General features: G+C 56.5%; 1 protein-coding gene across 2 annotated transcripts in view; it reads left to right on the forward strand.

The window, feature by feature from the left end:
• Nucleotides 1-22,017, forward strand: part of SRC (SRC proto-oncogene, non-receptor tyrosine kinase) — a 27,203-nt gene extending 5,186 nt beyond the window's left edge. The window contains exons 2-13 of one of the 2 annotated variants that reach the window (XM_015647510.3): nt 11,331-11,580; nt 11,805-11,904; nt 12,358-12,375; nt 15,666-15,764; nt 16,513-16,616; nt 16,908-17,057; nt 17,320-17,475; nt 17,638-17,817; nt 17,898-17,974; nt 18,354-18,507; nt 18,640-18,771; nt 19,125-22,017. In XM_015647510.3, coding sequence (XP_015502996.1) covers nt 11,340-11,580; nt 11,805-11,904; nt 12,358-12,375; nt 15,666-15,764; nt 16,513-16,616; nt 16,908-17,057; nt 17,320-17,475; nt 17,638-17,817; nt 17,898-17,974; nt 18,354-18,507; nt 18,640-18,771; nt 19,125-19,333 — 1,620 coding nt within the window. In that variant the 5' untranslated portion in view covers nt 11,331-11,339 and the 3' untranslated portion in view covers nt 19,334-22,017. The remainder of the gene's footprint in view (nt 1-11,330; nt 11,581-11,804; nt 11,905-12,357; nt 12,376-15,665; nt 15,765-16,512; nt 16,617-16,907; nt 17,058-17,319; nt 17,476-17,637; nt 17,818-17,897; nt 17,975-18,353; nt 18,508-18,639; nt 18,772-19,124) is intronic. The other variant, XM_015647512.3, reaches the window with a different exon arrangement.
• The last annotated feature ends 3,322 nt before the right edge of the window (nt 22,018-25,339 follow it).

A 25,339-nucleotide genomic window follows, 5' to 3' on the forward strand; every position in this document is an offset into this window, starting at 1 on the left:
GATGATGGATGGATGGATGGATGGATGGAAACCTAACTGCATACTGTGAAAATAGTTTCCACCCAGTACAGCTGCTCCCATCCTTCCTGACTGTGCTTGGCAACCTTGGCCACCAGAAGCCTGGGCAATGAGGGTAAAAGCCCACTGCTGCATTGCCCTTCCACCATGGGAGAGGTTAACAAGTCCAGCCTGTCCTGAGCAATGTGTCCCCCTCCCATACCACACACCAGTTTGGGGGCATCATGAGAGGGTCAGGTCACTGCTAAATTGGTCCTAAAAATATCTCACCTTGGGGCACCCTTTTGCGGTAATCTGGGGTTGGAGGTGTAGCACTGTGTCTGGGTTTCACTTCTCCACCTTGCTTTCCCACTGCATTCCTCAGTTTCCTCCAGGAGCACCTGAGAGGCTGTCACTGGAGTTGGGTGAGGTTTTACACAGAGTGTGTGCCTCAGTTTCCCCCTCTCCCAGCCCCAGCTCACTGTCCTACCCCACTCACACCCCACGGGTAAAGCCTCCCCTTAGGCAGGGCAAATAGAAATGTGATCTCCATGAAGCACAAGCACCTTCCTCATCCTCATCCTCAGCTGCAGCCAGTGCCAGCAGCAGTGAGGTCGGGCAGTGCTCTCCCTGGGCTTCTGATGTTCCTGGGTGGAAGCATGTGCTTGCTGACTTATACAAAATAACTTCACAAAAAGGCTGTTGGAGTCACTCCCTGCTCAGACAGGCCCTTTCCTTCCCCTGCTCATCAGGCAAGTGCTGGTGGGGCCCTGCTGTGCTGGGAAAGGGATTGGGAATCCTTGGAACAGTGTGAAGGGAGCTTCCCGTGAGCATCCTGCTGCAGCAGGCAGGGAGGGTGACATGGGATCAGGAATGGTGCAGATGGAGCTGTAGAAGTCACTGACCAGGATGAGTTCCATACTCCAGTGCCATGAACAGCTGAGGTCAGAAGTGTGTGTGGTGGGAAGGCTCAGGCTGCTGGGACTGCTGTGTGTGGCTGGGGCTGGGCAAGGAGGGCAGCTGCCTGCTCACCTGGCCTCCTGCACAGGTGCAGGTGTGTGGGGGTGTACATGTGTGTGTACACACTCACCTGAGCCCTCTGGGTGATCTGGGGATGGGCACAGCTCTCGTGCTCCCATGCTGTGGTCCAGGGGGCTGCCCTGAAGGCACCAGGAGCCACAGGTGATGGGAAGCAGAGGAGATGCCCTTCATCCCTGTGTCCCTGCATCCCTTCATCCTGTCGCTGTAGGATGAGCAGCACAAGTGAGGGCTGCAGAGGTGCCATGGGAGGGTGCAAGGTCCACGTATCACTGGTCACATCCATCTCTGTTCCCCACCACGACTGCAGTGAGCAGTGCCAGGGGTGTGCAGAGCCCAGCTCTCTGCTCCAGGAGTGACAGGGATAAGACACCAGCTCAGCATTTTTCTTTGTTTTTCATCTGCTCAGGTTGTTGATAGTGAGCACTGTCAGGGGCTGCACCTCCCAGCTGGATCCTCCCTGGCGTGAGCATCCCACTCACCCCAGGAGCAGCTGGCAATCCAATGCAGCATTTTGGGCTTGGAAAAGCTTTTTGGGGCTGGCTGATCTCCCTTTGCCCCTCAAGACCCTCCCTGGTTGCTTCCTCTGACGCATCCTGAGCAATGCTTTGTTTTGGTGGTGCAGATGGGAGTGGCTGTGGGGACCAGCATGTCTCAGGGCTCTGTTGCCAGTGATGTTCTCGGTGTTCCAAGGCCAGAGCCACAGTCCCATGCTGTGATCACTGGTGTGGGACCTGCTCCCACAGCTATCTGTGCCCATGGAGGTGAAATGAGTGGAGTGTGCACTGCTGGAGGCTGACCCTGCTCATCCAGCCCTGACCTGCAGCCACACATAGCATCTGTGCTTTAGGGCTGGTGGCCCCACGGTTCCCCAGAGCATGAGGCTTGTGTTGGGTATTTACCACAAAGTAACCCAGGAAAATCATCAGCATAAATTTTGCTCTGTGAGATCCTGCTTATTTATTTGAAAATGTTCATGGGTTTGCAAAGTGGGAAGTGTTTGAGATCTGTGACAGAAGAGCCTTGGCCTCTGCTTGGCTTGTCCTTCATCCCCTCCCATTGCAGTGAACCCCAGCCTGTGTCCTGCCATGTCCCTGTAGTTCCAGCTGGGAGAGGGGCAATTCCCAGCTCCATGGGTCTGTGTCAAGGGTGCACATACCCACATACCCTCCCCTTTTTTTCCTCATGAGTGTTTCAGTTCCTGTTCCATGTCAGGAAGGCTGTGGGGAGGTTTTTCTCCACGGGGATCCTACAGGACCCCTCAGCAGGGCTGATGGTGCTGTGGCTCTGGTCCTGGAGGGCCAATGGGGCCCCAGGAGCTCCTTTCCTGGCTGGACTGGATGGGCTGGTTTCTCTGAAAGTGGAAATGTTTTAGCAGTGACGCCAGCGTGGCCAGGGGTGGTTGCAACTTGCTCAGATCTGGAGCTTTTCTGCCTCCTGCGTTCCTTGCCCCCTTCCTCCCCCTGCCCTGGAGATTTGCCGCCTGCCTGCGCTGCTGTCTCGCCCGGGTCAGAATGGGTGTGTCAGCCCTGGAGCCACGGCAGACACAGGTGGCACCGCTGTTTTGTCCGGATCTGAGACACCTGTGAGTCACATCAGCTCCCTGCTGCCACCTGCCCCTTCCCCAGGAGCCGGGCAGGGCACGGAGTGCGCTGGGTGCTGCCACAGCCATCCCCAGAGAGCACCCGGGGTTCATACTCACTTCCAGAAAGCAGAAGGAAACCACATTTCCTGGAGCCTGAGGCTGCCTGTGCTGGGAGAGGCACTGCAGAAATGGGGAACAGAAATCACCCCTCCTCCTCCAAGGGCCAGCTTGTGTCACCAGGTCTCCATCACCCCCTCCAGTGGGGCCAGTCCCTTGTCCTGGTTCTTTGCCTGGAGGAGAGTGGGAACATCAGGGCAGTGATGGGCCATGGAAAGCTGGAGAATGAAGTGACAGGCAGTGGGAGCTCAGAGGTGCCAGCATGCCCAGGGGCCAGTGTTAAAAGGGCACATTTTGAGGAGTGCTGAGCCATGGGGCTGTTTTGGGGAAGCATTGCCCCATGGCTTCAGGCAGTCCTGGTGGCCAAGAGCTCCAGCTCCCAGTGCTATTCCAGTTCAACATCAGAGTTTCCCTGCTCAGCATTGTCTCTTCCCAGCCCCATGGGCACTCCTGACCTTGGAAACATTTCCTTTCAGTTTCCTCCTCCTGGACTTGGCAGGAGGAGAGCGATGCCCTCATCACCTGCCTGGGAGAAGCCAGTTCAGGTTAATGCAGGCCAAAGGCTTTGTGTGCCTTGGAAAGCATTTGCTGGAGCTGGTTGGGCAATTCCTGGCTTTGGCTGGTGTCCTGATGGGAATGCTGGAAGTGCAGGCTTGAGTCAGGCTGGGAGGTACTGGGAGGCATCCCTGCTCCAGCCCGGAGCAGCACCAGCACGGTCAGGCTGCTCAGCACCCAGCCAGTTCCAGCATCTCCTGCTGGGGAGCCCAGCACCACTCCGGTCCCTGTTCCTGTGCTGGACCACCCTCAGGGTGAAAAGGCTTTGTTTTCCCTTCTCTAACTGGTGAAGAGCCTTACAGTGCAGGAAGGATGCACCCACATGCTGACAGATCCAAAGATGTGGATCCCCCTGTGAGTCCCCAGGGCTGCTGCAGTGCAGTGACAGCGATGTGACAAGGTGTGGCAATGGCCACCTTCCCTTCTCACATCTCTCAGTGGACAACAGGCTTAAAACTGAGTGCTCAGCTCAGCACCAGCAAGCACAACTAGCAGGACATTCTGCTTCCCCCATTCAGCTGCTTGCATTGTTTCAGGGAGATAAGGCTTGTGGCTTTCTCCTTATGCAGGATGGTGCTTGGGGGTGCCCAGTGTCAGGAGGCCTCTGCCTTGCCTGGTTTTGGGGTTCTGTGAGGGTAGGGGGGGCACAGCCTGCAGCTCTCTGTGGCCACTGACATTGGCAGAGCCACTGCCCATCATCCCAGCAAGCCAAAATCTGCCTGTGGAGGGGCTGACCCTGTCATGGCTAGGAGAACTCAAACTCCCTACATGCTCCCAGTGTGCATGCTTGGAGTTTCCCAATTTCTTGGTCACATGAACATCCAGAATGTGCTTGTGTGCTTCTCAGGGTTTGTTTTGGTCTTTTAAAGTCCCTGTTTTGACATGTCTTTTCGGAGGCGTTTCGCATCGCTCCTGACCGTGACTCTCCCCCATGCTTAGGGGGAGTGAATTTGGATGGTTGATCTAATTATCCTTTCCCTTTTTGTGATGCAATGGCCTCTACTGTCTTGGGCTGTGGAGCTTTAATTAAGATGGTCTTAATTTTAACGGGAGTTAACAGGGTCAGAGAGGAAGGGTTGGGACTTTTATCTGAGGGGAGTGTGTAGCTGGGCCCCCGCACAGCAGCTGCACTGCCCTCCCTACTCCAGCCATTCCTTCATCTGGAAGAGCTCTCCATCAGCTTGGGGGAGCCAGGGGATGGCTTTGGCTCAGATGCCTTCAACATGTTGTTACTGGGTGAGGCAGAGATCCCAGACAGGCACTGGGGCCACCTGCCTGTGACTTCTGTCCCCAGATTGGAGCTGAGAGATGAAGTGAGCATCCCTGCATTGTTCCTTCTGTTTTAGGAATCGGTGCAGGTGAGAAATGAGTGTCCTTGTGGAGGAGAAGGGCTGCAGGCACAAGCCAGATGTGCCCTCACTGAGTCAGCCGGGCAGGGAGAGGGTCTGCAGCATCCCACCCCACTGTGGGGCCGGGGCAGCAGCTCCCCCTCTTCACAGCTCCCGGGACTCATTGCACTGAGGCTGCTCCCAGCCTGGCAGAGACGAGCCTGTGTTCCCTGACTTGTACTGAGCAAAGCCTGGTGGCTCGGGGCAGGGGACAGGAGTTGTCCCTGGCTGGACACAGTGCCTGGCTGTATTGGGGTGCAGAGGGGGTGCTGGGCTGAGCTGGGGCAGCCAGGCTGTCCCCAAAGCTCCGGTGGCTGTGCTGCTGCTCGCTGGCCCCCAGCTGTGATGCTTGTCGTGGGAAAGGGCAAAACCAGGAGCATCCCCTGGGACAGAGGGGGAAACTGTTCTGTGAGCATATCCGGGGCTGTGTGTCCTACTGAAATGTGGGGAGGGAGCAGAGAGGGAAGCGGGGAAGGGTGCCACCTTAAGATGACTGAAACCTCGATGTGGTTATGGCAGCACTCACCAAGGTGGGGGTTGTCCCAGCTCTCTGGGGCCAAGCTGGCAGGGACAGCACTGCTGCCACTTCGTGCCACCCAAGCAGGGGGACACGGGGGATGGCAAAGTGCCCTTTGGCCGCCTCCAGCCTGGGACCTCTGGTTTAATGGCACCCCTTGCATCCTTCGATCCTGCCCCGGCTGGCCCTGCTGGGAGGGCTGTGCCAAGGGGATGGAGGGGCTGGCTGTGTTTGGGGCCGCTGCTCTGTGCCTCTCCCTGTCCCCGCTGCCGGCTGCCATGGGCTGGGTGCCGCCAGGCTGCTTTGTCTCGCCCGCCGTCCCGCACGCTTCATTTTTCAGTCTGGTGTGAGACAGTTGTCGTGATTAATCTAACCGGGGCCCTGCGAGCTGAGGACACGACTGAGCTCGTCTCTCTCCATCGTGGCTGGGTGCTGGTGCTCCCAGCCCCTCTCCCCCATCATCCCCATCATCCCCATCCCGCCTGCCGGCAGTGCTGCTCTGGAGCCGCTCCAAGGACAGCGCCTGCTTTGCCAGAGATGTTTCCCTCCCCAGAGCTCGGTGTCTGCTGTTGGGCCCCAGCCTGCCGCGGCATTTCCCAAGGTTTCTGCCTCTGCTGTGTTTTGTCTGTTCCCAATCAGTGTCTTTTGTTAGTGTCTTCGCACAGACGATAAGATCGCTTCCCCTCTCGGCCAGCCCGCAGTACCACGGCCATTGTATCCCTGAGCGATCCAGGCGCAGCGGAAAGCAGCGGGACTCGCCGGGAGCCGCCGCTTCCCCTCGCTGCTGCCTTTGCCAGAGCATCTCTCCACAGGGAGGTAGGGCAGAGGATGGAGCCTTTTCCTGCCACCCAATTTACCGATTAATTTTTCGGGGGAGACAGCCCGGAGCGTGGGTGTTGGAGGCGTGGGGATGCTGGGCAGCGCAGGTGGCATTTCCAGCGCCGGCAGTGGAGGTCGGGCGTGCCGCTCTCTCTCGTACCGTGATCTGATCCGAGCCGAGGTGTGCAGCCGAGTGTGCTTCATTTTTTAATTGCTTTTGGAGAGGGGAGGACGGGGTTGGCCTCCCCTTGCTGCGGCCTCTGCCCCGGGCGAGTTGCGTGGCTGAGCTCAGCCCTGGCGCCCTCCCCTCTGTCTCGGGAGGAATGGAGGCCGGGAAGATCCCAAATGCAGAGCCAGCAGCACACGGAGACAGGTGGGCATGGCAGATAGTGAGCCTGGCTATGGCCGTGCCAGTGGTGTGCTGGTGAGGATGGCAGCCCCACTGCCAAGCGAGCAGCAGGACTGTGCCAGATGTGCCAGATGTGCCAGGGAGTGCCAGGCTGCTGCCACCTTCAGCCACCAAACAGTCAAATCTCCCAGCGTGAGGTTGATAGTGCATCCATCCACACAGGGACTTGCCCTTCCCCATCAGCGGACCTGGCACCCCACTGCTCCAGCACATGGCTGACCCCAGGCTGAGGCATATTTGGATTTTCCTCGTGGCTTTTTTGTCTCTTTTTGGTCTAATCATTGTTGTGGCCTCGCAGCATGAGCCCGTGCCACAGCGTGCCCGGGTGGCAGGGGCACGGGCACCGCGTGTGTACGCGGCACAGCTTTATTTGTATGTGCTGCAGCCTGGAGTTGGGGCTGCAGCTTCCCCCCTCCATCCCGCTGTGCAATCATTACCAGCCAGTATTTGTCAAGTACAAATTACAAACCATTCAACGTCTTAAAGAGCTGTCAGTCAGCTCCCACTCATTATCCTAATCAAATGCACTAAAAATAGTGACAAAACTTATTAGTTGGGGGAAGGGGAGGCCGTGAAAACAAACCTGCGGTGGGGCACGGCCCCGGCATGCAGACACTGGGATATTCCCTTTATATGAGGTGTAAAACCAAGGATGCTGCCCTTGGATGAGGTGTGAGACTTGGGCTCAGCTGGGACAGGAGCCTGTTGGGATACTGCCTGGGGCCTTGAAGTGGGCTCTGAATCCCCTCTGTGCCGGAGCGGGAGCCTCTGCCCAGCGCTGGGTGAGCTGGGCTGGTTGGAGAGAGAATTTCCTTTCTGTAGAAGAGGGAGCAGTTCCTGCAGGAGCAGGGGCTGGGAAAGGGTGGCAAAGCCAGGTGAGAGGCTGCCCTGGCTCTGCGGGGCCATGTCCTGCTCTGCTTTCCACCTGAAGCTTTGCCCCAAGCTGCTGCTGCTGCTGAGAAGGGTCTTCCCTTCATGCACAATTGTGACAGAAAACAGTCCTTTTTGAAAAATTTAGCTAAAATATGCTTTTCTGGATGAGTCCGGGCTTGAGCAGCACAGGTTGCTCCCGTACCTTGTGCAGGCTTTGTGCCGTACATTTGTCTCGGCTGGTGGGGATGGAGCAGATGACACATCCCGGGGGACCAGGTCTCTGCTTGGTGGCCGACCATGCCTACCGCGGGTCAGGGCTGTCCAGAGATGGAGCAACAGGGCTGGAAATGCTGCTGTGTTTGGAGGAACCGGCTCTGCTTTTCCCCTGAAAGATCTCTTGCTGGACTGGGGGTGTCTGCGCTCCCCTTCCACTCTGGGACATCGCTTGGGGCGGCCCCAGCCGCCTCCTCTCCCATACCCAGTGGGGTTGATGAAGTGGAGCAGAGAATCATCCCGTCTTCACACATGAGAGATCAGAGCCGGCGGGTGTGAGCTGCCGGCCCCACGCCGGAGGGATGGCGAGGAGGAGGAGGAGGGCGAAGGCAGCCCTGGGCACTGAACCGTGCCGTGGGGAGATGGTGTCGGGGCGCGGGGGCTGACACTCCTCTCCTCGCAGGCTGCAGCGGGAGCTGAGCTGAGTTGGCCGGCAGCACCTCCCCACCCCGCGGCGAGGCTGTAGCCGAAAGCAGCGGTAAGGCACGGCCGGGGAGCGGGGAGCGGGCTGCTGTACCTGCCGGGGGCCCCGCAGCATCCCCGGCTGCGCTGGGTGCGGGAGCACAGCCCTCCATGCGCGTTCCCCGCGGCCCGGCCGGCCGAGCTGAGGCCTTGCAAGTCGTGCCGGTGGTGGATGCTGATGTGCCGCTGGCACTGCCCCCCGGGCGGGGAGCGGGGAGCTCCTGCAGGCTGCGACGTGCCCGGGGTGCTAATCCCCGCCGCAGAAAGCTGCCTGCCCGCCGCCCCGCATCGCTCCCAGCCCAGCGCTGGCCGTGCTCCAGCCCTCTGCACAAGCCTTGGGAAGGGGAGAGGGGCGGTGCTGCTGAAAACCGAGGCACTGGCCGGGATGGGGAGCGATGCTGAGCCCCCCGTCCCAGCATTGTCAGCTGTGAAAAGCTCGGCAGCAGGGCGATATCCCTCTGGGCATCAGCCAGGCTGCCCTGGTGGATGTTGGTGGTGCTGAGCATCCCTGCAGCCTGCTGCGTGTGGAAATGCTGTATTTATTAGACATAAATTTATTAGACATATACACAGCATAGCTCCTGGCAATGGGTATTTTTTGCAGTCTGGCTGCTGCGATGCTGTCCCACAGCTCCCAGGTGATGCTGCTGGGGGGTGCTGGAGCCACCACACTTCCTTCTCTGCCCTTTGACTCCGGGGGGGTTTCATTGGTGACTGTGCCAGAGGCAGGGGGGTCTCTCCCTGGTGCCTCCCGAGGACCTGAGTGCACAGCACATTCCTGCTGTCATTAATCACTCCTTTGCCAGGCTCTTGCACAACCCTGCATTCTCCCAGAGAAATCTGCACCCTTTCCTTTCCAGCTGCCAAGGGGATGTGGGAGCTGTAAGGGTTTTCTCAGGCCCCTCTCCTCCCTGGGGACAGGTGGAGAGCCACAGGGCTAAAGTCACTTGGTCGTGTTGGCTGAGTTACCTGGGACTCAGGTGTGGGGATGGTGTGAGGCTGCTGGTGCCTCTGGGCAGTTTGGGGTTGCCAGTCTGCATTTTACACTGGGCAGATTGAAGCCAGAGTGTGCAGGTATTTAGATGCAAAGCAACAGGAGAGCTTGGAGTGGGGCTCTGCATCCCCTTCCTCAGAGAGCTGTGGGCTCATCCTCCTCCTCCTCTTCTCCATCTTTGGCTCTTCAGCCAAGGTCCTGACAGGTGGATTGGGCCCTGGCAGAGCATCATGTCCCAGTGACCAGCACACCCTGGAAGTTGCACCTCCTGTGCCCACAGGCTCAGAGGTGTGAAGGTGAGGACCCCTCTGCTTTAGGGAAGTGCCTGGAGGATCCCTTGTCCCTTCCCTGTGCTCTGCTCCTGGCTAGTCTCTGAACGTATTGATTACTCTATACCTTGATTTCCTCAGCACACTGATAAATCCTTTTCTAACTCAGGCTCAGAAAATGTGCTTGCAGGACACTCGTGTCCCCAAAGTGCTGCTAACCCCATCACCCTGGCTGGGGTGTTTTCCTGCCTGGGGAAGTGCTGCTTCCAGGGGAAACTCTGAGCAGCTCTACGCTTGCTCACGGTCCCGTGGGGAGTCACAAGCCACACGATCACTGCCCTGCCATGCTCCCACTTTTCTCCCTGCACTGCCACTGGCATCCCAGAGCCCCGGGCAGAGGTGAGCAAGGGGCTGGCTGGGGACAGGGAGGTGGGGGCTCCTTGTCATCACTCCTCAGGTCTTGCTCTCCCCTGCAGTTCTGCTTCTACTGCAACAAGCTTTTAAGGTGCATTTTTTTAAGGGACAGACTCCTTTACCCTGGCTGCAGGATCTGCCTCTGGATTGCCAGAAGTGACCATTTGCAAGTCACTTACCTGATCCTTATTTGCTCTGTGACCCCCAAAGCCTGGCACAGCTATGGGTGGACTGAGTCCTGTGGTAGATACAGGCATGGTCCCTCCTCATCACCTGCATCCACAGGAGGAAGGACAGCTCTGCTGCCCACTGGACCGGCTGCTGGGGTCATACCCAGCACAAAAAAATCAGTTTATTACGTTTCCCAAACCATGTCAGGGTCTGAGCCTGCCAGCAGGGTCACACAAGGACACTGCTGGTCCTCTGTGCAGTGTGGGAGCTGGAAAACAGTAGATGGAAATTGTGTCTTTTGGGAAATAAGCCCTGATCGTCAGTCAAAGCCCTTGCTGTGGGAGGGGAGCTGAGGGGGACAGGGGGCAGCTTGTCCCTGGCACCCCTAAGCTTTCCCACAGCAAGAGCCAAGGGCTCACTGGGGCTGTGCAGGCTGCTGGGGCTGCCCATGGCTCTGGGGGGCTCGGCCTGAGCTTCTCTCCAAAGCTGGACTAGAAAAAGCCTCTGCTGGATGAGGCTGAGCCCTCCCCAAGCCTCACGGATGGCTGCGTCCAGGTCTGCCCTGTGGGCAGCAGCTGCCTCCTCTGCTGCTTCCCTGCTTGTTTTCTTACCAGAGAAACTCTCCTCCCTGCTTGTCTCCACCTCCCTTTTCCCTCCTGCCATGCGTGATCTAGCCTAAATATTTCCTTCCATAGCTTCAGGACACTGCTGGGTATCCTGCCATCTTTGGAGACTGCAAATAATTCCCTGCCTTCATTTGTGTCATTACCTTGAAGGTATTTATAGAGTGTGGTCTTGAGTGGAAAGGAAGGCTATATATAAACTATTTGACTATATATAAAGGAGAGATCCCTTGGTCCTTAGCTGCAAACTGCCTGAAACTGCACCTAATTCAAAGTTTTATTCTGTTGGCTGCATGTTTTAGACTTCAAAGGTCTGTCTTCAGTACTTTAATCCCCATCCTTGTAGAAGCTCATGTGTAGGAGGAAACATGTGGGGACTGAGTTGTGTCCCATGGCAGATGCCTGGCCCCAGAGCTGCCACAGTCTCAGCACAGGTCCAGATTCCATGCTCAGCAGCTTTGCTCTGGGCTCCCACAGCTCAGCCAGCTTCCCTCTGCTCCCAGAGCACGTCCTGGCAGTTTCACTGGCTGCTGCAGCCACACAGGAGGTGTCTTGGTGTTAATGAGGGGCAATGGTATCCGAGGGCAAGGGCAGGATGGCCAGACTGCCCAGCAGCTGCTGCTTGAACAGACTCCAGAGGTTGTTTCGTTTCCTGGTGGGCAGGCATCTGTCACTCGAGCCCTGGGAAACAACTCCTTATTAACAGTAATAACTACAACAATAATAATAATAATAATAATAATAATAATAATAATAATAATAATAATAATAATAATAATAATAATAATAATAATAGAAGCCCTCTGTATGTCTGTGTGTCCTCCAGCCCGGGACCATGGGGAGCAGCAAGAGCAAGCCCAAAGACCCGAGCCAGCGCAGGCGCAGCCTGGAGCCCACGGAAAACACCCACCATGGGGGTTACCCAGCCTCGCAGACACCCAGCAAGGCGGCTGCTCCCGACGCCCACCGCACTCCCAGCCGCTCCTTCGGGACCATGGCTGCTGAATCCAAGCTCTTTGGAGGCTTCAACACCTCGGACACGGTCACCTCTCCGCAGCGTGCCGGGGCGCTGGCTGGTCCGTGTGGGCTGGGCTCCGAGGGGTGGGGAGGCTCCCGGGCTGGTCAGGGTGGGTTTGTGTCCAGCTCCTTGGGGTCTCGGGATTTTGGGGGACTCTGGGCTCGGGGGAGAAGCAGGTCTGTGTTGTCAGCCAGTGGGAGGGGATGTCCCTGGGGAGGGGACCTGGCGCTGTTCCATGGTGGCAGCCGTGGCTGTGCCCGTCCTGAGTGCTCTTTGTCACAGGGGGAGTCACCACCTTCGTAGCCCTCTACGACTACGAGTCCCGGACCGAAACAGACTTGTCCTTCAAGAAAGGAGAGCGCCTGCAAATCGTCAACAACACGTGAGTGTCCCTGTCCCTGCAGCCCAGGGGCTCACCACGTGGTGAGCTGTCACCTCTGTCCCTCCCATGGAACCCCCAGCCCAGCCCGGCAGGACCAGCTGTCCCAGCGATGGGAGCCCAGAGAGATGTGCCAAAATATACACGGACACAGTGACTTGTCCAAGGACACTGACAGCTGTCCTTTGCCTGATTCCTCATCCTCCTGGCCCTGCTGCTGGTCACTGTGGCCTCACAGCCTTGTCACCAAGCCACGTCCTCTCTTTGCTGGCTGCTCTGTGCCCTCCAACACAGAGCCATGTCCCCACCAGTCCCATCCCCATCCATGCTCAGCTCCCTGTCCCAGCCTGGACACATCTCTCAGCTTCATGGGTGTTTTTCCCTGTGCTTGCACACTGTCTCTGGTCTCATGTTTTCTCTTGACTCTTCTTTCTCTCCCTCCATGCTGTCGTTTAGGAGAAAAGTGGATGTCAGGTGTGTATTGCACATTCTTACTGTTATTATAAATGACCTAAATGATCAAAGCATGTCTGCTTCCCACTCTAAGGGCAGGTTGGATGGAGCAGGGTTGGGAGGAGATGGTTTCCAGATGGTTTTGTGGTTGGTTGCATTTGTCCTCTCTGAGTGACCAGAATGGAGCAGGGAGTCCCTTCCCATGCTGGGAAAATGTTCCATCCAGAGCTGTGTCTGCACCTGGGAGCTCTGAACCCATCCCCTTTCCTTGTCCATGTGTGGCTCCCCTCTGCACTCTCTTTCCAGTTGGCTCTCCACTCCCCCCTGCCCTTTGCATTTTTCTTTTGCTTTTTTTAATCTTTACTTTTATATTTCATGAGTGGCTCTGGTGATTCAAGTATTTCCTTAGGTTTGCTCCTCATCCTGGTCACCACAGCACATCCATCACATGCAAGGCAGCATGGCCAGCTGGAAGATGCTCCGAAAAATGATCCTGTATTAACCCCATGTGTGGTCTGTCCTGACAGGAGGCACACACAGTCCAGAGCCTGGCTGGCAGAGCCAATGTCCCCAGTGTCCCCAGCTATGGAGCTGCCACAGGGTCCCGAGGGTGTGCAGCTCCTGCTCCCCCTCCACTGCTGCCTTCCAACATGGGCACCCAAAACAGCAAAGTCAAAGGGTGGAAAGATGAGGGAACATCCCAGGAGTGAAATTTCTCCTGCAGTGCTTGGGCAATGTGGCACAAACATGTTTTCAATCTGATCCTTGTTCTCATTGTTTCAGTGCTGTTTGTTGATGGTTATTTGTTTCATCTATGAAGTCTGGGATGTGCAGCGTTTCAATGTTGCAGAAAAAGCCTGGATTTGGGAGTTTTGGTGTTTCTTACTTTCAGTCTTAGCAGTGTGTGAGCTCCATGCTTGAGTTCTGCAGCTGTTGCAAAGTGAGCTCTGCCCATGGGGATCCAGATCAGGCCATGTTTGAGGGGTTTTTCTTTATACCTTTTATCAATTCTGGGATTTCCACACTTTTTTTTTCTTCTACTGCTACTTATCAAGGGCTCAGTCAGAGGGGAGGCTCAGTCTGTGATGGGCTCTGCAGCATCCTGAGGAGAAAAAGAGCTTTTTTTGGTGATGCAGTCCTTTGGTGGAGAGTGCAGGATGCAGCTGCCAACCTTCCCAGTGCCTGTGTGGGTGAGATGTCCACAGGGAGAGAGGTGGTGGAGAAAACTGGACAGTTTGTGCAGTGCTCAGGGGTGAATCACTCTTCTCAGTGACCTCCCAGAGATGCTCACACAGTCTGGGAACAGCTCAGGCTGCTGCACTTTGGGGACAGCAACAGACAGATGTGTGATGTCCCCTTCCTCTGGTCTCCCTGGCAGGACAGTCAGTGTCCTGGAGCTGCAGGGAGGGCACTTGGGTTCAGTCCAGGAAGGACTGGTGGGTGCTGGGCGCAGCAGGAGCCCAAAGGGTGACTTTGCAGGGTGGCACCAGGTTTTGGCTGCTCTGATGGGGCTGGGATTGCTCAGGGTGAGACAAGAAGCCTCCACATCGCTCATCTCCCTGCTCTGGGTCATCCTACCAATCCACCCAGTGTAGAAAGGCTCTTGTGGTACCATTTCCAGTAGGAAGAAGTCTCCTCCCAGTCAGCAGGCAGCCAGCTGGAATGTGGCGGGATATTTTGGGTAAGACTGTGCAGGGAATTGTTGAAATGCTTTGTTTTGATGATGATGATTATTATTATTTTTTTCCCCACTGAGACATTTTTGGAATAGTTTGTTTTGCTGAATTCCCAGCTTGCAGCGTTGCAGCCCAAGCTGGAATAAAGCCACAAGTCAAAAGCTGGGCATTTTTCAAGCAGATGTTAACTCTGGTCCTGTGGGAAAGGAGCCCAACCAGCCTCCTGTCCCTTCAGAGCCACCTCAGTGAAGGTGACTGGGGCAACAGCCCTGGCTGAGGAGCACAAGCTGCCTACCAAGAAATGTGCTGGGGCTAGAAGAAGCTAAAATGTCATGCAGGGCTGCTGTGAGGCTGTTCCAGGGGCAGAGCCCAGCTCTATGAGTAGGAAGAGATGCCTGGAAGGTCCCCACCATCCCCACCACACTGACAGCATTGCAGGGGGCTGGGGGCCATGGCTGGGTTGTCCCAGTGCTTTGAAGCATCACTGGTTTAGCTGGGAAAAGCACAGGTCACAAGCAGCTGGTGAATCTGGAGCAAGGATGGAGGTTTACACGTCTGCAGGGTCAGGGATGGGTCTGGATGTGGTTTGGTGATCCTTGTAGTGGTGAGTGAGGTTGTTGGTGTTTTTCTGTAGCATGTTTGCGGAGATTGTCCTGCCAAGTTCTTGTATCCTTACGGTGCCGTTCCCACGAATCTGTGCTTTTCCCGTAGCCTCGTCTCCCTTGTGGTCAGGATGAATTCTGTGACTGTCTTTGATGGGCAAGAAGATGCAGGTGGTGGGAGGAAAAGCCCTGCTGTCTGCAGGAAGGGGAAGCCACCTCCTGCCGTCCTCTTGTTGTTCTCTGTTTGTTGTCCTTTCCAGCCCTGTCCGGAGTGGGAGCCGGAGGGAAGGAGGGCAGAGCACCCTCCAGCTCCTGGGGGCACACCTGGTGCCGCTGTGCCCGGGGCAGGAGGACAGATGATGGCTCAGACACGGGTTTTTAGGGACAAGGAGCCTCACTCGTGGCTGTGCCTTCACTGTGGCAGCAGGAGGCTCCTGGTTGGGGCCACAGCCTTTCAGGGGCCGTGAATGGGACACCCAGGCTGGACAGATCCCACTGCAGCCAGGCTGGACACCACGGATGGGCAGGGCTCAGCCCCTGCCCAAACCTCAGCCCTGTCCTGCTGCTTTTCTGCAGCCTGTGTTTAACTAACTCCCTTGGGTTTTCCTGGTTCTTTTCCATCGCTGCCATCGTTCTGTCGCTTCTCCACTTTTCCTGTCCCTCCCTTTGCCTGCTGCTCCCTGCTGCCAGGACCCCCAGTGCCTCCCAACCTCCAGCCAGATACCCTTCCCATTCAGGTGGCTCCAAAGTTATTTTGGCTTGCTGGCTGCCCTGCCTGGCTCAGGTTTAAAGCTTTCTGTATGTGGATGGGTGGTCCCAGTAACAAGAGCTCACCCAGACAGAGCCATGGGCAGGGGCTGGCAGCAGGAGCACTCCTGGCTGGGGTCTGGCTGTGGGGCTGGGGGCTGTGGGGCTGCACCTTTTCCCCGTGGGGCTCTGTGCTGGCTCATCCTCCCCCGGTGCCTGTGGGCGGGCGAGGGGCTGGCTGGGGGGCTCCTGGCTTCACACTGAGTGTGTTTTGGTTCTCTTGCAGGGAAGGTGACTGGTGGCTGGCTCATTCCCTCACTACAGGACAGACGGGCTACATCCCCAGTAACTATGTCGCGCCCTCAGACTCCATCCAGGCTGAAGAGTAATTGCCATCTTTTAGACAGTTTATAGACAAGTGATAGCAAACACACCCCAAGCGCTCCCCCTCCTGCCCTGCTCCTGGGAGAAGCCTCCAAGCCCTCAGGATTTTTCCTTTTTGTTAGTTTTCCCCTTTGAATGTGCAAACTAGCCTTTCTTTAAAGCCATAAATGCGGTGCTGCAGCGTGCTTGCGTGGTGGAGGGGTGAGTGGTGGCATAGCAGGGCTGTGGATGCTTTTGGTCTGGTTTTGAGGGAGAGCCTGGAGAAGAGAAGGCTCCAGGGACATCTCATTGCAGCCTTCCAGAACTTAAAGGGGATTCTAAACAAGAGAGAGACTTTTTACATGGGCAGAAAGGCCTGTGAAAAGACAAGGAGGAATGTTTTTAAACTAAAAGAGGAGAGATTTAGAGTAGATGTTAGGAAAAAGTCCTTCACCCTGTGGATGGTGAGACACTGGTACAGGTTGCCCAGAGAAGCTGTGGCTGCCACTGTGAGTGTTCAAGGCTGGTTTGGATGGGACTTTCAGCAACCTGAAGGTCTAGCTGAAAGTGTGGCAGGAAGGTTCCAGCCCTGATGGTAGAGAGGTGATGCCCAACCCAGGCTGTTTGTGGCACACAGCAAGGTGCCCGAGCCCAGACACAGCCCCTGGTCTCCCAAATCTGCAGTGGGTGGGCCAGGGCTGAGCCCCCTGCTTGGGCAGGCAGTGGAGGGGGGTAGTGCCAGGTGCTGAGCCTCTGCCTTTCTCCTGCAGGTGGTATTTTGGGAAGATCACTCGCCGGGAGTCCGAGCGGCTGCTGCTCAACCCCGAAAACCCCCGAGGGACCTTCCTGGTCCGGGAGAGCGAGACCACGAAAGGTGAGCAGGGCTGGGGGGATTGCTCAGCACATCACATCACATCACCAGTGGCATGTCTGTGCCAAATGCTCTGTTACACCACCGAGCCGTGGGCTGCAGGGATGTGGCCACTTCTCTCTCACCACTGCCTACCCAGTGAGTGCCCTTCACAGAGCTGGTTCAGCTCATGGCAGGGTGGAAGGCAGCACCTCCATGACCAGTCCTGCCTCGGCCATGCTCCTCCACAGTGGGACCCCATGGGGAGCACCCACCCCTGGCACATCTCCCACAGCTCCTCTGTCCTGCCCACAGGTGCCTATTGCCTCTCTGTGTCCGACTTTGACAACGCCAAGGGGCTCAATGTGAAGCACTACAAGATCCGCAAGCTGGACAGTGGCGGCTTCTACATCACCTCCCGCACCCAGTTCAACAGCCTGCAGCAGCTGGTGGCCTACTACTCCAGTGGGTAGCCATGTGGGTCCCCTTGGGGTCTGGGTGGCACCCTGGCTGCTGTCCCTGCCCTCGCTGCAGGGCGGGTGCTGCTGGGAAGTCATTGCTCTGCTGGGGGACACCAAACCAGCTGTGTGGGATCTGAAAAGATGGGTTTTAGGGCAGAGGGTGAGGGTTTGAGTATGGGTCCCCAAGGTGTTTACAGGAAAGATGTGGAGTAAAGACATGCCTAAGTACCCATGTGTCACCCTGCTGTTGTCCCTTCCTGTGCCAGAACATGCTGATGGCTTGTGCCACCGTCTCACCAACATCTGCCCCACGTCCAAGCCCCAGACCCAAGGCCTTGCCAAGGATGCCTGGGAAATCCCCCGGGAATCGCTGCGGCTGGAGGTCAAGCTGGGACAGGGCTGCTTCGGAGAGGTGTGGATGGGTAAGGATCATTCCCACCCTGCTGTCCCCTCTGTGTCACCACCTGCATCCTGTCCCCAGCCATCTGCAGATGCCTGAAGCCTGTGGTGGGGCGGGAGAGCAGGGGAGGGACACAGCCCCCTGCCCCTTATGCGTGTCCTGAGCAGCATGTCCTGTGCCACAGGGACCTGGAATGGCACCACCCGGGTGGCCATCAAGACACTGAAGCCTGGCACCATGTCCCCAGAGGCTTTCCTGCAGGAAGCCCAGGTCATGAAGAAGCTGCGACATGAGAAGCTGGTTCAGCTCTACGCTGTGGTGTCAGAGGAGCCCATTTACATCGTCACCGAGTACATGAGCAAGGGTGAGCACGGGAGGGACACCGAGGAGGCAGCTGAGGGGCTCTGCTCCTCCAGATTGCTCTGACCATGGTCTTCCTCACAGGGAGCCTCCTGGACTTCCTGAAGGGTGAGATGGGCAAGTACCTGCGGCTGCCCCAGCTTGTGGATATGGCTGCTCAGGTGGGTTTGCACATCCCCGGGCCTCTCTCATTCCTTGTGGGGACACTGGCTGCCTGAGCCCCTCACTGGGCTGTGGTGGCTGTCACTGGTCAGGCAGGTCACTGGGGTGCTCTGCAGCCCCACTTGGGTGGGTGTCACTGTTGGGTCTCAGCTCAGAGCGGGGTTGCACTCTGGGACCATCACTTTGCCCATTCCTGTTGGTGCCAGCTCTCCCTGGCCAGCAAACCCAAGCCTGTGTGGCATTTCTTGAGCAGCTGGTGTTTCCCACACCTCAGCTGGGTTCTGCTGCAGGCCTGATCCCTTTAGTGGTGCCAGGCTGTCCCTGGGGACCCTTGTGTCATCCTGTGAGCCACAGTGCCCCACGTGCTGGTCCCCACAGATTGCATCTGGCATGGCCTATGTGGAGAGGATGAACTACGTCCACCGGGACCTACGGGCAGCAAACATCCTGGTGGGGGAGAACCTGGTGTGCAAAGTGGCTGATTTTGGCTTGGCCCGACTCATCGAGGACAACGAGTACACGGCTCGGCAAGGTGAGTGCCCAGGGCTGCTGGCACCAGAGCAGTGGCCACTGGTCCCCACGGTGTGCTGTGCCCAGAGCCAGCATGTGGCTCTGGTTGCATGGGAGTCCTGGAGGCACCTCCTCACCCTGCCTCTCCATCCAGGTGCAAAGTTCCCCATCAAGTGGACGGCCCCCGAAGCAGCTCTGTACGGCAGGTTTACCATCAAGTCAGACGTCTGGTCCTTTGGCATCCTCTTGACCGAGCTGACCACCAAGGGCAGAGTGCCATACCCAGGTGAGGGCTGGCACTTGCTGGCAGAGGCCCCGTCCCCATTGTGGTGCCCAACACCAGCTGTCCATGCCCAGTGCTTGCCCCTGAGCTGCCTCTTCCCAGGTCGATCCTGCCCCACTGGGGTGAGCAGATATTGGCCAGGATGCAGCGTCCCAGCCACCCTGTCCCGCTCTAGTCCCTGAGCAAGGTGACAGGGACAAAGTGCTGCTAGGCCAGGGGTCCCTGTCTCCCTGGGTCACTGGGATTGCCCCTCAGGCCTGTCCTGGCACAAGACCCTTGGTGTCCCCTCTGGGACAGGCACGGTGCAGGACTGGCCTGGCTCTGATCAGTGCCATGTCTCCTCTGGCCGCACGCAGGGATGGTGAACCGGGAGGTGCTGGACCAGGTGGAGCGGGGGTACCGCATGCCCTGCCCGCCCGAGTGCCCCGAGTCCCTGCACGACCTCATGTGCCAGTGCTGGCGGAAGGACCCGGAGGAGAGACCCACCTTCGAGTACCTGCAGGCTTTCCTGGAGGACTACTTCACCTCGACAGAGCCCCAGTACCAGCCTGGAGAGAACCTATAGACGTGGGGCTCCTCCTGGCACCAGGGACGCTGCTGTCCTCACTGCGAGGCGCCGAGGGTTGGCCTCCCCACTGAGGGGCTGTGTTTGTGGAGCAGCCCTGGAGCAGGACAGGGCATTATCTCCAGATGCAGCCAGGGGAGCCCCCATCGCTCATTAAGACTTCTGGCCCGTGTTTAACGAAGTGGCGCCGTTCTGCTGGCGAGAGGAGCCTGTGGGAACCAACAGAGCCAGCTCAGGAGGGCAAGCAGAGCATCTCCTGCCAAGAGACCTGGGTTTTGGGAGACTTTTTCCCCCCACAGCTCTGGGGTGAGCCAGGAGGAATTGGGGGACAGCCATCACCCCACCTCAGACACATGGTCCCAGTCTCCTGCAACCCCTTTATAAATCAGCACAAATTTCCCTGCCCCTTCACCTTCCCCACCATCTCCCTCTTGGCTCTGGCTCTCCTGAGGCTGCTGGCAGGGGTGTTTTGCCACAGGGATGTCACAATTCCAGGCTGACTTGAATGGGGTGATGTGCCAGGGTGGTGGTGGTGGCAGCACAACTCTGGTGGTCCCTCTGGCCTCACCATGACCTAAACAGCTCGTGGGTTCTGGGACTCTGAAATGTGACAGCTCCAGGCTCTGGTGACCAACACTGTCCCATCAGAGCACCCAGGCACATAATCAAATCTTCCAGCTATGTCTGTTCCCCCAAGGAACACATCTCACCTCTCTGGGGAACAGGACTGGGGATGCCAGCAGAGATCTCACCCTGCTGAGCTTTCTCCCACCACATGCTCCAGGTCTTCCAGCCAGACCCTTGGGAAGTACCTCCCAGCCACCCTCCCCAGGCTCTGCCACCAGCTTTCCCACCAGCAGAGTCCCCTGGGCTGGCCCTGCCACCAAATCCAGTGCCACTGTGGTGCTTGGGTGCACGGCCCATGTAGCTGTTCTGGGTGTGGGAATGTTTTGGAGGAAGTACTCGACTTTCACAGATGGTTTTGTCCACCTGGTATGTTTTTAGCTGCCTTCCCTCTACCCACGGTGTCCCAGCTTCCAGGCAGCAGTCCCCATGCAGCATCCCCAGCCACATACCCCCATCTGGAAGTGCTGTGCCACATTTGCATCCTCATCTCCTCTCTGCTGGCTCCCAAAGGCCTCAGCCGTGTCTCAGCTCTGGGTGGCCGTTCCTGCCTAGCTTTGTCCCGCACACATCCCGTGGGGCTGATCCCTGGCCTTGGCAGGGCAACGCTCATTCCCTGCCCTCTCCCACCCAGCACCTGCTTGTACATAACCCCTGAGTGATCCCTGCACCGTCCCAGACCTTGACTTCATTGCATGTGTCAGTTTTCCCTCTCCTGTGGCTGTACCCAGCTGGAAACCTTTCACCATGGTGGTTCACAAAGCTTCACTCCTTCACCTCCTGGGTCCCAGAGACCCTTGCTCAGAGAGACCTGGGGGTCTTTGGATGCTCTCCTGGAGCACGGTGGGTTGGGGGCTCGGGGAATGCTGTGGGGCAGGAGTGCTGGAGGGAAGGACCCAGAGAGGGGAGCCAGTGGCTGTGTCCTCGTCTCAGTCCTCAGGCAATGGGCTTTCTGTGCCTCCCCATCACCTTTGGGACAGTTTGCCTCCGACACAGCCTCCTTGCAGACCCAGCTCACCCCTCAGCAGCCCCTGCCATAGTGCCAGTGTCCTACAAAAGCTGGGTGGGAGCCAAACATGGGCAGGAGGTGGCCAAAACCCCTGCCCCAGATCTCCACCAGAGCAGGACCCAGGTAAGCCACTGCCTGTCACTCACCCACTCCCACAGTGCCCTGGTGTAGTTTGACCCAGCCACTTATTTATGAACCAAGTACATGGTTGGTTGTTTGGTGGCTCCTTTTTTAATGAGTAAAACATTTAAAATCAGTTTGAACAGGTTCTTCAGCAGTATGGAGAGATCATGCTGGCTTGAAGAGCATCAGCTGGTTTAATGGATTTTTTTAAAAATCATTTTGGGAGTAGAGCTTTTTCTCCCTCCCTCCCCTCATAGCAAGTCTGCTGTGTTGGCATTTCTGCCTGGGCAGGAACTCCCTAAACCTCAGTGTTCTGGGTCTTCCCATGTTTTCAGCCTTTAGGGATGGGCAGCTGCCACAAACGCCCTGTCCCCTGGTGGCTGTTCCAAGGGGTGGCTTGTGCCATAGCTCGGCCTGAATTACACAAATCCCTATCCTTGGGAGAAACCTTTTACAACTGTAACATGTAGAAGCCAGATTTGGTCTGGAAGCTGGGGAGAGAGAAGGCAGGCACACATGTTAAGGCCTTTGGTTGTCCATGCACCTGCAGGGTGCAGCAGGACAGGACCTGGCAAGAGCAAACTCCTGCTCTTTCCAGAGGGCAGCAGGTGCAAGGAGCACCCCGGGATGGCTTAATTCCCCAAGGCTTTCGAAGATCTGGTGAAGAAGATGTGCTGGGGACACTTCAGGGCAGAAGGCAATCCCAGAAAAGCCCTCCTCCATGGGGCTGTGTGTCCACATGTCTGTGTGTCCATCTGTGTTTCTGTGTGGTGGCACCCAGTGTCACGGGACTTGCCACCACAGCCAGCATGACCTGGAGGCCCTGGGAATTCAGAGCTTCCCCTCCATCATCATTCTGTCTGCCAGTTTACTTTTTAAGCCAATAAACTCCAGAGGGGAGACTCCACCTAAGGATGCTCTTTGGCTTCCTGGGGTCCATAAAACCCTACAAGTCATTCTCCTCTGCTGTTATAATTTTTTTACACAGTCTTTTGTAAGATCTCCAACTGACTATGCAGAGAACATGTAGATCTGTGTCTCTCTCCCCAGCTCCCTTCACTTGCCTTTTTCGGTGTCTAAGTAAAATATTTAGCTTTTTTTCTTTTTTTTTTTTCTTTTTTTTCTTTTTTTTTTTTTTTTTTTTTTTGGATAATAATAAAACTTTGGAAAAAACCTGAAAAGGTCCAGCTTTGTGGGTGGTGGGGGGGTGGAGATGCTTTGAAACTCTTAACGTTGATGTAAATACTTTGCTATTTGATAATTAAATACAAACAGACCTCACAAAAAGAAGTGTAGTTTGTGTATGAGAGGACTTGTTAGCTCCTTAGCATTCCTGTTAGAGGAGCTGATGCTGCCTGGAGCATGTGCAGTATCCATGTGAAGCTCCTGGTGCTTCAGACACTTGTTTTGGAAGATGCATCTGGGGTCTGGTGGGGCTTCTGTGCTGCTGGAGCCATTCCCCAGACAGGCTTGTGGTTCAGCACAGGATCAGGGCGATGTCTGGCATCTCCAGCAGTCCTGGAGGAAAAGCAAGAGACACTGTCATTGCAGTCAGGCCCTGGGGGTGTTCCCTGTGCCCCCAGGCTGGGACACGCTGCCACAGCAGGACTCTGCCATTGTGTGGGCAGGGCAGGGGTGCTGCTGGTGCTGCCAGAATCCAGGCTCGGTGTCCCTGAGTGAAGCCAGCCAGGCTGGGCTGGGCTGGGCAGGGGGGAACAGGACAGGGGCAGCCTCCCTTCAGCAGAATCTGCTTTATCTGCAGCTCTAAGAAACAAGCCTGCTGTGTTAAGGTAATTAGTGGGTGCTGATTGGGATCTCTCACTCGGGTGATTAAGTAATTGCATATAGCACAGCGCTGGGTGTAGGGGGTTTTCTAAATTCAGAGTGGATGCTGCTGCTGCTCCTTCACCACTACCATCGTCATCATCACAATCTGGGGTGGCTTTAGTGCCCCAAGCCCCGAGTTGGGCTGCTCCCTCTTCTTCAGACTGGTGACTCAGTTTTATCACCTTAAAAGTTTAATGCTTTTATGTTTTGTTTGTCTTTAAAACAATTAAGAGATTGAGGGATTATCTCTTGTGTGCAGGTCCCTTGGTGCAATGCGTGGGCTGCGGGTGGGCCAGCAAGGTCACCCCAGGAAGGAAACTGAGGCCAGAGCTCCTCCAGCCCTCAGATCTGCACCTTGGTGTTGCTGTTTGAGAATGGGATGGCCATGGGGGTGTGAAATGGAGGAGGAGGTGGGTGCTGGGAGAGGCCAGAGTGCTGCTGTCCAGCCTGACCTCTGTGGAAGTGCAGGGGAACTGAGGTGGTTTGTGTACAGGAGATGAGGGGATTTGATTTAGTAGTTCCAAGCCCTGCCTATGACACTGTTTGCTTCCTCCTCTCCCTGTCTTGTCCTCAGCCTCAGTGGCAGCTGAGGCATCTTAAGAGGGTATTAGGGTGGGGCAGTGGCTGCCCCTGCACAGCTCTAGTGAGGAGGCAAGGGTCCTGTGCTGTGCAGTTTGTGTTGGCAATGGGCTCTAAAACAGCGAGGATGAGTTGTTGTTCTACTTGAGCATCCCCTTCACTTACCCAAAGCTCAGTGGCAGCACTCCCCAAGAACATGGAGTTCTGACTCCTGAAGGATAAATGCTTTTGAGTACACAGGGTCAGCCCTGAACTGTAAATCCTGAGTTGTGCCGAGGGTCTGGGGTCTCTCCCACAGCCTAAATGCAGCAGAAGGTCTCCTGGGGCAGAAGCAGGGTGCTGTATGTTAAAGGGTTGGCTCACAGCAGGGCTGTCCCCCTGTTCAGGCTCTCAGGTCTTGCTGGCAGTGCCACCAGAGCTCCCACAGTGCCTTTTTTTTCACTGGTAACAAGGGATGGACAGGAGGCTGCCAACATGTGTTCACTCAGAGGGCACAGCTTGTTGTCCCTTGGATCTCATCCCCTCCAGCAGCAAGTCTGGGTGGCACCTGAGCCATCTTGTCCTCCCTTGCCCTGCTACAAGGATTTGCCTTTGCTGGAAGAGTAGCAAAACCCTCTTGCCAAGGGTTAATCTTCAGGCTCTGGAGGGGAGGGCTAAAGTCCTTACCTGACTGCAGCTTACCTCCCACGGCTGGGAAACCACCTGGTGCCAGAGAAAAGCTGCAGGACAGGGCTTCCTGTGACCCTGAGCGATGTTTGTGATTTCCCTGGCTCAGGAGATTGGCTGGACTAGACTGGCTGACAACATGAAGGGACAAGGGGACTGTGCCTCCAGATCTGGCTGCCTGCCTGAGCCCACTGGTCAGTGCTTCCAGCTCAGATAGTTCCTCCATGGGATCAACCTCTTACCCCTGGCTGCTGCTGTTTGTAAGGCCACGTTGTGGGCTTGTCTCAGGGTGAGCAGGAAGAGAGTCCAGCCAGGAGGCATTAATCACCTGGCAAGATCCCTGGATGAGAGGCAGATACTGGGAGAGCAGGCTAATTCCTACCTGCACCTCGAGAGTGCTGGGGAGCTCAACTGCTGAGTGTCAGATCCTAAGATGAGGCATTATCGTGGATATCAGCCAGATCTAAAGCTTCCACAAAAAAGGCAAACTTTGTGCTTTCCAGCTGCTCATCCTGGGGATGCTCCCTCTACCTGAGAAGGGTTGAGGAGGAGTACGAAAAGCCCCTGGACCCTAAGGCTGTACTGAGGAGTCCAAGGACTGCCTGAACCGAGCTGCATTTGTTTCTAAGGATTAGAACCTGGGCTGGCTTTTGTTTTGTTTTTTTTTCCTTTATTGACCCTGCTGTGTCACTGATCTGTTATGTGACCTAGAAAAGAAAATTATCTCTCCCTCATACGGAAGGACAAAGGAACAGCTTAAGGCTCCAGCTCCCTGTACCCAGGGAGCATCAGGCAGATGGACACTAATTCAGCAAGGTGATGAGACTCACTCAGTGCCAAAGTATCAAGTGACACTTGTGGGCAGTGTCCAGGCTCAGTGGGGCCTGGCACAACACAGTGGCTGTACTCTAAACCTCACTGCTTTGAGCCACTGGTGCAGCTGCCCATCTGTGCAGTCCCCACACAAAGACCCCGTGGTGCCCCCAAGATACCCAGGGACAGAGCCACCCCACTGTCCTTCTGCCAGAGAACGGACAAACATCTCGTGTGAGCAATTTTCCATGTAGCTGGCAAATGCCTGGCTGAGCACTCTGGCTGTGTCTGTCCAGCCCCATCTGTGGTGCACAGGCAGGAAAGCTGTGACGCTGCTGCTCAGAAGCCATCGGGTTGGACCTGTT

The sequence above is a fragment of the Parus major genome, chromosome 20 (assembly GCF_001522545.3).
Source record: "Parus major isolate Abel chromosome 20, Parus_major1.1, whole genome shotgun sequence".
Lineage (NCBI taxonomy): Eukaryota > Metazoa > Chordata > Aves > Passeriformes > Paridae > Parus > Parus major.